This window comes from Pituophis catenifer, unplaced genomic scaffold (assembly GCF_029215685.1).
Source record: "Pituophis catenifer annectens isolate HBS135680 unplaced genomic scaffold, rPitCat1.0.hap2 SCAF_4, whole genome shotgun sequence".
Classification (NCBI taxonomy): domain Eukaryota; kingdom Metazoa; phylum Chordata; class Lepidosauria; order Squamata; family Colubridae; genus Pituophis; species Pituophis catenifer.
The window spans coordinates 35,785,710-35,799,157 of record NW_027256884.1 but is presented as its reverse complement, the minus strand read 5'-3'; the positions used below and the strand labels follow the sequence as shown (position 1 = coordinate 35,799,157).

The 13,448-nt window shown below is 35.3% G+C and overlaps 1 protein-coding gene across 1 annotated transcript in view; it reads left to right on the top strand.

The window, feature by feature from the left end:
* Nucleotides 1–13,448, top strand: part of MAP4K4 (mitogen-activated protein kinase kinase kinase kinase 4) — a 161,457-nt gene that overhangs the window by 70,752 nt on the left and 77,257 nt on the right. The window contains exon 3 of the mRNA XM_070943306.1: nt 1,792–1,848. Coding sequence (XP_070799407.1) covers nt 1,792–1,848 — 57 coding nt within the window. The remainder of the gene's footprint in view (nt 1–1,791; nt 1,849–13,448) is intronic.

Below are 13,448 nucleotides of genomic sequence, written 5' to 3'. Positions count from 1 at the left end.
TTTTGATTCTTTGTTGCCATTTAAAAACTTTTAAAAGCATGATCTTATGTCTACCAAATAAAATGACTGTCTCAGCCTTCCTGATCTGAAAATAATGGCAGCAGTGTACCTTTATGTCCCTAAATTAGAGGAGTCTGATCATACTTAGTTCAGCATCCTGTTTCCTAGATAGGATTGCAAAGAAATCACAAAGCCAATTGTGCTGTTCCGTGCTGTGTTCCATGATTCATATTATTTCTGTTGGCTGTAGAAATACTTTGCAGAGAAATGTAAGGTACAAAATACTTGTTTTTCATAAAAATCACATCTTTTCAAAGAATTGCCTAGGAAATTACATCATCAAAGTTTGAATGCGTAGGTTTACTATCAACATTCGAACAGATATCTTATCTCTGCACTCTGGTCTTTTGCATATTGAAGTCACTATTAAGAGTTCAGAGTAATGAAAAGGTTTAAACTGGTCTAAAGAAATGGACAAAATCACTAGTTTCAGTAAAAAATATTTTTGTTTTTCTGTTTAACATTCAAAGGAAGCAAATTTCACTGGGGGTTCATTAATGTGGATTATTAAATTTTACTTTATAATAAATTTTGAATTGCAGACAATAGGAACTCTTTGTTGGTTTTCCAAGAAATATATTCGGGATGTCCTCATTTATAAGACATATAGGTAGTCCTCAACTTACAACTGTAACTGAGCTCAGAATGAAGGTCATGTTATTAGAGTTGTAAGTCAAGGCATCGTATGATGGACCTGGGTTTTTTTTTTGTTTTTTTTTTGCATTTTTTGCAGTAGTTGTTAAGTAAACACTGTGGTCATTAAGCAAACACTGTGGTTATTAAGCAAATCAGTTTTCTCTAACGGGAAATTTTTGTCAGAAACTGGAAATATATCCTGGAAATTGGCCAAAAAAATCCACATGCACACAAATCATGGTCAGGTGATCACAAGACACTAAAACAGCCATAAAGACAAGCTAAGTGTCTAAAATGTAGTCACAGGACTGCAGATGTATGTGTGTGTGTGTGGCTGCTGTAACTTAGAAACTGGGTTATAAAAGCTTTTGGGAATCTGTCATAACTTAAAACATTTGTTAAGTGACCGGTCATAAATTGAGTAATGTATATGTGTAAACTCACACTTTACTTTTAGATTGTTGGGGTGATAAAGCTGTATACTGAGACTTTAATGTGTTCTTTTGAACCAAAAGCATTGACAGATTGAAGAAGATTGTGGACTGGGAAGTTAAGAAAGACTGACACTTCTGATGCTTGTCTTCAGACTCATAGTAAACAATGTGGCTGAGAACTGATTACTGTGGATTAGAAGATAGGGTCACCGATGACTGTCTTTATTAACAGTCATTAGGTTGGTGTCACTTATCAGTCACCTTTGTGAGAATCACAGGATCTTGATGCTTTTGTCCAGCTCTGCTCCCTATATGTGTGTGGAGCATCATGACATGCATGCAAGAAGAGTGCACCAGAATGACAGTACGCTCCCTCCACTTGCAGACACCACAGGCTGCCTTGTTTTCCCAAAAAATAATTAACTAAAGGCTGTACACTATACAAATGTTTACCTATAATTGTTTACTTACAAATGTTTACCAACAATACCAACAAGGCAAAATGTTGAATTATTTTTATGTTTAAATCTACATTTTTTTTGCTCGTTATAAACATTTTGAATGAAATAGATATTCTGTGAAACAATGAGTTGCAAGCAATTTGATATTAATCTTCTAATTAGTAATGTGAAGTGTAAAAATTCTTTCTATTCTTTATTAGGGTCGACATGTCAAGACAGGTCAGTTGGCAGCTATTAAAGTCATGGATGTTACTGAGGTAAGTTTTGAATTAAGACTTCTTCTTTTTTAAAGAATAATGTAAGAATTGCCTTGGCTCTGAACTTCATGATGAGAACTCTTTATTCAAAGTCATGTGTATAGATATTTGGACTGGTGCCAATGTGAAATACGTACCAATCTGAGAATAAATGTACATCCTTTTTTAGGTTGAAAAGGAAATGGACCTAATAAAGGTCTCAAAGGCCCAAATTCAGAACATCTGCTAAAATATCGAGCAGATTGTTGGTATATTTCAGCAATGTAAAGCAGGAGTTATAATGGACTCAGGGGGATTTATTGTGGAGCGTTATATGAGAATGGGGAGGAATTAACATAGCCAGAGAGACGAAAGTATACATCTGTTATTGAACCATGATCTTTCATAGTATCAGTTAAAAGCTCTGGAAATCAGTTTTTAATTTCAGCAGTATTTTAAACATTAGAAAACAGAAAGGTTTATCTAGGAATGATATATCTATAGTTATTATAGACTTATATATTCGTCAACAGTGTTTTGTTAACACAGTAGTCTGAAAAATGTTTGAATTCGAACAGCTTATTTCTTCCAAACCTATTTGGTACATCTAATTCAACCTGAACTGTCTTTGTTCAATTGGCAGAATAGTTAAGTTAACTAAATACAGCACTTCCTGGGATCTCATGTTCATTTCATAACTTTAATCTGAACACTTATTTTAGTCTTGACCTATATTTTTTTAAAAAAAACATTTGGGTTGACAAATTGATTTGCTCTACCAGCTAATTTGTAAATGAACAGCTTAGTCGATCATTGTGAAATTCCTATATTGTGAGATAGTATTCTTGAAGGAGCTATATGAAAGCTACACAGAGCCACACAAAGAGACTTTGTACACACAAATTTTGTTTAAACTCTGCAATAATCCACTTGAAAAAGAAACATCATTAAAAGACACTGAAAATAAATAGTTTGCTTTAACAAAATAAAATAACTTACGTTGAACTATGTTATTATAAAGTTTTTTTTTTAAATTAGTCTTGCTTTGAAGATTAGGGAAGGAGCATTCTGATAAGAAAATTCCTCATTTCCATCTTACAACTTCAGATAAAGAGATATGATGATTTTACCTAGGTTTGTGTTAGTGAGCTAACTAGCAGGAAAAGATCTTAATCTTACAATAATTTAGAACAGTGTATTCTAATATTCTATCTTAAGTATGATTGGATTCAACGATTTCTTTTCTCCAATAGGAATTTTTGTTCTTCCATTCACAAAAAGGAAAATCTTAATTTAAAAAATGCTGATATGTATACATAGTACCAAAATAAAATAAAAAGCTCAGAGATAGCAGTAAAAAACCTGAAGATTTTGTGATTTTAAAAAAATTCTATAGAATACCTTTCTTCAAAAATCTAGGAATAGTTGTAAAGTAATCATTACAATTGTACAACACATGAAATATTTTGTGTTATTTTGTTCAATCATTCAATAGCAAGTGAAGGGCTTTGTAATTAAATTAATGTATTTTGGGGAAAAATACTTCCTGCAAGTCACCTTTTAAATCTCAAAAAATGCAACATGATTAAAATACAAATTATTCATGGTGCTTCATCATTAAGCTGACTTAATGTTATGAAGAAATGACTCTGTTATGAAGAAATAATTTATATTTGCATGAGATATAAATATGAACTTTATGTCATCAAGTTTGCAAAAGACCATATGAATGATATCTATGTCACACCAGTGAGTTGCATTATAATGAATTTAAGGGCATTATGATAATACTTAATACATTTTCCCCAAAATTTATATTTGAATGTTAATATAGTGCTTTTTTGTGCTTTTGAAATTTATAAAACTCATTTTACAATGGACTTAGTGAAATTGGATCTGTTTGAAATTTCTAGTGATATTTGTCAGCTGTGTGACAATAACATTGTGATTTTGTTTTATAATTTAAGACAATATTTCTGATTTAGAAATATGGTCTTGTTTTGTTTTACTTCTAATAGCATAAAAACACGTAGAAATATTGTTTCAGTTTCCATTGTCATAGCACAGGGGTGGGCAACTGTGGCTCTTTTACAACCTGTGGACTTCAACTCCCAGCCCAGCAGCTTGGCTGTTTGGGAAGTCCACAGGTTGTAAAAGGACCACAGTTGCCCACTCCTGTCATAGCAGATAGATATTTGCAACATGGGTGATGTATTGAGAAATGAACAACACTGGATTACAGAAAGTTTGCCTCTTCCTACAAAAGTTGGGGAAACGTATTTATTGAATAAATGTGTATATTGATTCATAAGTAGCTCCCTAATATCTGTACAATGACTTAAAAGATTTGTTAGAGGACAGCTTTCAATATGCCCATTCATCAAGTCCAACTGAATTCTTGAGAGTGACAGCCAAACACATCTGGAATTGGAAAACATTCTTATAGTAGGGATGTGTATCTGTATGTAAAAAAATAGAGGCATAATGCCAAGAGCTTTGTAATGTGATCCTGCAATAATGAGGGAGGCTAAGTTATCCCTAGTATTGTTGTCGAAGTTTCCTTTCTTTTGTTTCCAATCTAGTAAGTACTTCTAAGTAAATAATCACCAAATGCTATAATTGCTTAGTTGAAAAGGATACACTGAATTATTTTCATTAACATGCTGTTTCTCGTCCTAGTTCTTCTTCTTATTCAGTCAGTTGTCCTGAAGTGAGCTTTGTTTAGATGAAATCATCAAGAAGGCATGTCCTTTTATTTCATCTATGGATAATGCTGACATCTGACGTATTGCATGAACCATTTTTGGTCATTTTGCCACCCCTTCCATATTTTATTAATTTTGTTGTAACTTTATGTTTTATGATCATTTTGGCTGAACAGGCTTGTAATTATATTACATTAATGTTATTTTAAATGAAGAATTTTTTTTCAATACACCAATTGGGAATACCTAAATCTGAACCTAATAATTTTTGTTTCTTATTGAGAATGAGAATTAGAACATGTGAAGACTTTGGTATTTATCATTATTAAAGATTCATACAATGGCAAGTAAATGAAATCATGTAGGCTTTATAATGTGTATTGTATGACACACTGCATATTTATTCATAAAATTGAATATACTGTTTTATTTCAAAGCCCAAACAAACCACCATGTTCCAGAAATTGTGCTAAACTCTGTCAGGTCAACCATTGCAAGTGGTCATTCACTTATGATTGTAATTGAACCTGGTGATTATGGTCATAAGTCATGACAGTATAAAGCAGGTCATCCTGTGACTGGATTCGATTTTACAACCTTTTTTTGCAGCAGTCATTAAGCAAATACCACAGTTATTAAGCAAACCCATTATGTGTAGGTGGAGGGTTCTGTAAATGGGAAGTAGATGCTGGTTCCCATAATAAATCATGTTTGTGTGACTGAAGGGCACAGCAAAAACACTGTAAATGTGGGCCAGTTGCCGAGGGCCCAGAAAATAGTCATGTGATAATATATGAAGAGGCAGATATAATAACTTGGAACCGGGTCATAAGTAGGTTTTTTTTTGGGGGGGGGGGGTCTATCATAGCTTTAAATGGTTGCTAAGTTACCAGTCACAAAACAAGGTCTACCTGTATTTGCCATAACTGGAACATTTTGGTTGTTCAGGTTTCAATTGAAACAAAACAGAAGAAGCCAATAAGCAAGGGTGGTTTACATCTTCCCAGCTTCTTCACAACTCACAGTACAGTATAACTCACTGTTGAAATGGTCTTCAATCTTTCCTTTTCTCTCTGTTAGTAAACACCTACATAATATATCCCACTGATGCCTGGCCTGGGATATCAGAATGGAGGGCATTGAGAAGATTGGGAAGCAATTGGCCATGGATATGGCACAGTTGACGAAAAGCAAGGACAGTGTCCTCAATGACATTAGTCATTTTTGCTGGAACAGCCATTTTATGTAGTGTTATAGGCCACTACAAAGATGTTTTGTTCCATGCATGGATCAGAATATTTTAAACATGCATGGTTTGGTTTGAACATAGCAATTGGATACTCTGTGTACAGAATAGTTTATGAGCAGAACATGTTATCTATTCTAGTAAATTAATCAAACTTGATGAATTGGTGATAAATGATAGGAATGAAAAAGGCAGTATCTTATTCAAACCAGATTGAGTGCCCTTGCCACAAAATGATTTCTGGCAGATATTCATATTTGTGGAGCAACAGAGAACTGTGGTAGTGAATATTTTTAAAACTTTGTTAAGCTTCTGTCTGAAATGTTTATAATATGTCTTTTTAAAACCAAGTCTCATATTGTGAAAAATGGCATATTCTTTTTTGAAAGTAAAAGTTTTTGGAAATCTCAGGTCTACTTCTGTTCAGAAATCCAGAATGCAGTTCTGATTTCCATGCAGTTAATTAGGACTCCTGATAAAAATATAGTGACACTGATCACTATAAGCTCAGCATATATATAGGTAGTCCTTTCTGGTCCATAATTGGGAACAGCAACTCCATCACTAAGTGGCACAGGTATAAAATGAAACATCATGTGACTGTCTGACTTACATCAGCTCCAGCTGCAATTGTTGAGGCAATCATGATGTTGAGGCTCATCAAGGATGAGCCGAGGTAGCTCAGTGGTTAGAGTGCAGTACTGCAGCTACTTCAGCTGACTGCTAGTTCAGCAGATCAGCGGATCAAATCTCACCAGCTCAAAGTTGACTCAGCCTTCCATCCTTCCGAGATGGGTAAAATGAGGACCCAGATTGTGGGGGCAATATGCTATTTAGTATACTGTCTTTGGTGTAAGCCGCCCAGAGTCCTCGGAGAGTGGGCGGCATAGAAATATGAATAATAAAAAAATAAATAAAATAAAAATCACCGTGGTTGTTCAGTATGATGTTAGGTGACCATGACTTGCAACTTCCCACCAGCTTCCCAAATAACTTTGTCAGAAGCTGGCTGTGAAGATCACAAATGTTGATCACATGACCTCACACCACTATGACTAACATAAATATATGCTGGTTACAAAGCAACTGAACTGTGATCGTGTGACCATGGGACACTGTGAAGGCTGTAAATTCAAGTTCTGGCCGTAAATCTCTTTTTTTCAGGACTGTCATAACTTTGAACAGTCTCTTTGAACAAGCAGTTGGTAAGCTAGGGCTACTTGTATTTCTATCACATAAATATTAATTTGCGTATTTTTTGCTTAGCAGTTGACAATTTTAATATTCTATATAACATTATGAAATGTTTGATTGAAAATATAAACTTCTGGTCACCCTTTTTAATCTACGATCCCATTATGTTTTTTGTCAATTGTTGTCAATTGTACCAACAATATCAATTGTTTCTAAATATAAATCAGATCTTTTTTATCTATGAAAATAAGATTTTAGATATTCATGTTTTTGAAAAATGAGTCTTGAGCATGTATAAAGTATGTTTTTTCAAGGTCTCATCTCCAGTTTTCATATTGCTAGATGTTAGTCTGGAACAGACAGAGCTGCACACATGTATATCATACACCATAAAAATATAACATAAAACAGGACATAACGTATCTAAACACAGAGATCACGAAAGTAATCATATGTATACCATATCATATAACTTATTAAAAATCCTTCTGAAGGTCATTTATGGAAAACCGTGTAACTCCCTGTCTCAGTGACTGTGCAATTCTTGCATAAAATTTCAAATGCTGATCTTAAGGTTTAAGTAGGCACAAAAACGTACTATAGGTAATATGTTCCTTTGGATTGTCTGAACTGTTTTTTGGGTGGAAGATATTTAACTAAAATTATCAATCATTTCAATTTTCCATAGACCTTAAAAATAGGAGCATTATTGTAAATAGGTATTTCAGTAAGAGTACTGTGATGTTATGGCATCTTGACCATTTGGCTAGGATCAAGTATAGGGTAAGAGTGATGTTTATTCTTTGCACAAACTTATGGTAGGGGTGGAGAGAAGTCCATTTTTCTATCCTAAATAAAAAGCCTCTTATTCTTCAGATAAAATCATTCTTCTTACCGTTAATTTCTTATATTTTCATTTCTAATTAGCACAGTTACATACTGTGTGGTGATCGGCATCTTTTAAATTAGCTCCAAAATATATGTAATAGAACTAGGTAAACAACATGTGGAAGGCTGTAATCTTACTATGAAGCTCATGCTGTATTCAACTCATTAATCTTGAAATTGTCATAATGCTTTGAATAAATACTTAATACTTATTGCTCTTGAATGATGAAGTTCACAGAGCTACATTTTGCAAACTGTAACCTCATCTGAAATCCCTTAATCTCTCTCAGCTGCTGCTGTCTGTTCTGAGCGGCCTTACAGATGAAAAGAGGTCTTTGATAGCTTTCTGTCAAGGTCCAAGGGATGCTGAATCAGGGCAGCATCTAGCAGTTAATGTGCAACTATAGATCACAGCAGTAGTACTTTTTGTAAGTCAGCTCTGGAAATGTATTTACTGTATATAACTTCCCTGCCTTCCATGTGCTTTTAAGAGTCTTTTGTTTTCAGAGGTAAAGCTAAGCTCATGAACTAAGTTCAGAGTACTAAACTTTGGCTTAAAGGAGACGGAAGAGGACAATTTAACTCTGGAATAAATGAAAGGATTATTTTCCCTTGATACTTTGCATTAATTATTTAATTTCATCTTAATTATTTTAAACTAAACACATTTGCTTTCAGAGGTATTAATCATACCAAAATATTTTGATAATGTTCCAGTTAACCTTTACAGCTTTCTAAAATGTAGTTGCTCCAGATGCTTAGGGTCAGTGATGCAGATTATTAAAATAACTGAGTAGAAAGGTAAAATAAATAACATAATGACATTTTTTAGGATGTTATCCTGTCCTTCGTTTTCCTTCTCCCTGGCAACTTCTCTGTATATTTAAGAGGAGAAGGAAATTCCTGTTGACTGTCAGATTTAAACTGTTCTTTAGTCCTTTAGTCCTGCATTCAGAGTTGTGTTTGTTTTGAGCCAAGATGCCTTGGAACATCGTGGTTGAAATGGCAAGAAGTAGAGTTTCCCCCCTTCTTTAAATAAGTCCAACACTTTGCTTTTATGTAGAAGCTGTAGCCATGGCAACCTATGCATGGAAGCACAAAAAGGCTACTTTTAGAACTTTAAGCTGTCACCTCTTTCCAATAATAATTTTCTTGAATGAGTGTTGTGTATCTTAACCCATGCTACTCACTACTCCTAAGGAAATGTAGAAATTAACAACTTTAAAAAGTTTATGGATGTGATTATTCCAAGTTTTAAATTTGTAATAAAAAAATCAGTTTAGGAAAAGAGATGGACATACTTGTCTGGTTTTACAGGAAAATCTTTTCAATGATTGAGGCAAATAACTTTTTACATGCAGACGTATGTTTGCTTAGCCTTTGGGTGGAATAGCACTGCAAAGTAAGCAGAGATAAGGCAAAAACAAATCATGACTGCTTAGGTACTTTATATATTTGTCCTTCTGTCACATTAAAATTTGCATCTGTCTTGCATGCTCTAGTGTAGAATATCATTTACTGTACATAGTATTTTAGAATAGAATAACAGAGCTGGAAGGGGCCTTGGAGGTCTTCTAGTCCAACCCCCTGCTCAGGCAGGAGACCCTATACTATTTCAGACAAATGGTTTTCCAATCTCTTCTTAAAACTTCCAGTGTTGGAGCATTCACAACTCCTGGAGGCAAGTTGTTCCACTGATTAATTGTTCGAACTGTCAGGAAATTTATTATTAGTTCTAGGTTGCTTCTCTGCTTGATTAGTTTCCACCCATTGCTTCTTGTCCTACCCTCAGGTGCTTTGGAGAATAATTTGACTCCCTCTTCTTGTGGCAACCCTGAGATATTGGAACATTGCTATCATGTCACCTCTAGTCCTTCTTTTCATTAAACTAGACATACCCGATTCTAGCAACCGTTCTTTTTATGTTTTAGCCTCCAGTCTTCTAATCATCTTCGTTACTCTTTTCTGCACTCTTTCTAGAGTCTCAACATCTTTTTTACATCGTGGTGATCAAAATTAGATGCCAAGGCATTATAAATTGGTATTAACACTTTACATGATCTTGATTCTATCCCTCTTTAATGCAGCCTAGAGCTGTGTTGGCTTTCTACAGAGCTGATGAATGTGTAGTTGGAAGACATGAAAGACCATGCCAGGAACAGATTGTCATGGAGAAACTATATGTGGTTTCTCAGTTGATACTGACTTGGTGACAAATCCACTTTGAAACTGTTTGTGGAAGGGAAGAAAGAATATCAGGAGGACATACATGTAGATTTATAATCTCCAACTGTAGGAGACACAATAGTATGATCCCACCAATTCTCTGTAGTTGAAGACTTGGCATTGTATGATAGTGTAAGGTAGACATGTTGCAAATATAGGAATTTAGCTTATTGGAATCTGGATGAGACATGAAATAACCATGTCTCCTAGATGCTAGAATCAAATGTCTACAAAGTACTTCTTGCTTTGTATAGTATTGCAAGCAATGAAATGGTAATAAAGGTGGCTTGAACAACTATGGCACAACTGGATAGATGCAGTGAATCCTAGTATGGGCACCATTATAAAATCCATGGCATTGAAGGAAAAGAAAGGACATGGATTTTCTACTTAATTGCCTTTGTAACTTTGAACGGTCACTAAACGAACTGTTGTAAATCAAGGACTACATGTACTGATATTCCTGGTTTTCTTGATTACACTTAGGCAAAGTACATTGTTTCAGTACTTAAGAGAGCTGTTCTTTCCTATTCCTCAGTTCAAGCTGAAAGTGAAACTGGGAGATATATGCTTGTCCCATCACAAAGTGTCCCAAGGATGGATGAATAGTGTCATGCAATGTTTTATCTCCTGTGTCTATATGAAGTTGTCAAGGTTTACAGCTGCCTTGGAAGATAGTTGTCATTAGCAGGCTGATGAGGCTCAGTACTAACAGTTTACTGCACATCTTTGTTTACATGTCTCCAGATTCCTAATAGCTGAATATTCAGGCAAGATGGAGCTCTTACCAGTTCTGGAAATGGATTGAAGAATTCAGAAATATAATATAAATAATGATTCTTCCTTTTAAGGAATGAGTCTATAATTCAGGAATTCGCCACCATCCACCACCGACATTGATTGGGTAGAATATCAGATAAGTGGTGAGAAGGTTTGCTTATCTCTGCTTTTGCTGATAAAGCAGGCACATCCATATATTAAATGACCAGCTATATACTCATTACTTCTAGCAGCTCTCCAGATTATGACTCATTACATAACTCCAGGTCTTAGTCAATAGCTACCAGTAGTTTCAGATCTAAAATGGCCCCTCAGTGAGCCTTCTGTTCTTTGCTGTTCCCCATCCCTCTCCCAGTTTTTCAGTGAATGAGCCCATTTGAACGGGCCAATTTTGTTTTAATAGAATAGCAAATCACAAAGTCCAGTTGTATTGCACAGAATACAGTAGTCAAAGCAGTTGACTACAGTTGCCCCTCTGTTCAAAGTACAGTACAAAACAGCATACTATTGTTCCATACTGGAAATGAAATTCCGTTTTGTTTCAAGAAGAGGACACTCAAAGTTGTGGCATTCAAGCGATTTTTCATAGTCCTGTTTATTAGATATTTTCACGTCTCTGAAGTCTACAATTTATTTATACTTGCTGGATATATCAGCAAATTGCATCCAAACTGTAATCCTGTGACTTGATAAACTGGTAGATGTAAGGTTAATATTGCTTTCAGTGTTGTTCTTGGATTTGGGGATCTCCCCAAAGTTGCTTAACACTGAGAACTTTGCAAACTGCACTATCCTATTTGGGACTATACCAGACATTGCAATGTATTCTTTTTGAAGTATACTTTTTTTTACAAACCATGTATGTACAATTGCTATTCAGTAACAATAAAAAGATTATGCTAAAATCCCAAATGCATCTGAAATGGTGATTTATGGTCAGCATGTATACAACACCCATTCTTTCTTGTGGACCTAAAGTGCTTCTTCCACAGCATGCCTGTGGAATTATTTTTTTATAATTTTTATTAGGACATCAATTAATATTGATATAATAACAAGTTTACCATATCTATACATAGAGTTATTTTAATGTATTTATTTAGCATTTGGCAAGGCTTATTTTAAATAGAAAACAAATCCACTGAGGAAAATCAAGACTCCAAATTAAAATCAGGTTCGCCTGATACGCCAGTTGCGCCCCTTTCTGGATCAGGATTCCTTATGCACGGTCACTCATGCCCTCGTCACTTCCCGCCTGGACTACTGCAACGCTCTCTACATGGGGCTCCCCTTGAGGAGCACTCGGAGGCTCCAACTGGTGCAGAATGCGGCCGCGCGGGTACTTATGGGGGCGACATAGCGCTCCCACGTGACACCTCTCTTGCGCGAGCTGTATTGGCTTCCAGTGGTCTTCCGGGTGCGCTTCAAGGTATTGGTTCTCATCTTCAAAGCGCTCCATGGCTTAGGGCCCGGTTATTTACGAGATCACCTTCTGCCACCGATAACCTCCCACCGGCCAATATGCTCCCACAGAGAGGGCCTCCTCAGGGTGCCGTCGGTCAGGCAATGTCGGCTGGTGACCCCCTGGGGAAGAGCCTTCTCTGTGGGGGCACCTGCCCTCTGGAATGAGCTACGCCCAGGGATACAACTGATCCCGGACCTCTGGACCTTCCGCCGGGCCCTGAAGACTTTTTTATTTCAGCAAGCCGGGCTAGGTTAAAAATCTTTTAATTGGGGAATTTTATGGGTAAGGGATTTTAAATTGGGGAAGCCAAAGATAAATTTAATTTCGTTTTATAGTATTTTAATATTTGTATTGTGTGTTTTTAATTTTGGCTGTTCACCGCCCCGAGTCCTTCGGGAGAGGGGCGGTATAAAAATTTTAAAAATAAAAATAAAATAAATAAATAAAAGGCTACATTTTGGGCGAAATAAGCATTTCACCAAAACACTACTTGGGACACTAAGAGTGCAATTCCTAGCTGCAAAATGGTTATCTGGGACCCTGCCATAATGTAATTACCCTATAACACATGTACAAATTACAGCTTTATAATTTTCATTATAAACTGTATTATAGTATCACTGTTGCATTTTTGTTCAAATCATAAGAGCTATAAAGAAGAATGTTTTATCATTAGCTACAACATTATCTGGTTTTCTGGGTATACTATTTCGTCATATATTTTTCCCCTCAGCTGTAATATTTTTCAATAGGAGGAGACAAAATAATTTTCCTTATTTGTCTCCAGTGTAATATCTTCATTTGTACATTGTCATCTACTATATGCGTTAAGATGTAAATTAATTTTAATAGAACATTAATAGAACTAGGACATTTATTACTTAAAGTAACTTTTTCAAATAAGCCAAAAGTTGTTTTAAAGCCTATTCATACTTTATAATCAAACTCTGTGTTGGCAGTTAAAAAAATATGCTGTGCATTTATGCGTTCTGTGCCTATCTTTGCCATGCAAACATCAATACCCTTTTTCTCTTTCAGGTTTGCAGTAATCATGTTTGGCTATCACATCTGAAATAGACAGGTGGTGGTTACAATTAAGCCCAATTAACTGTGAAAA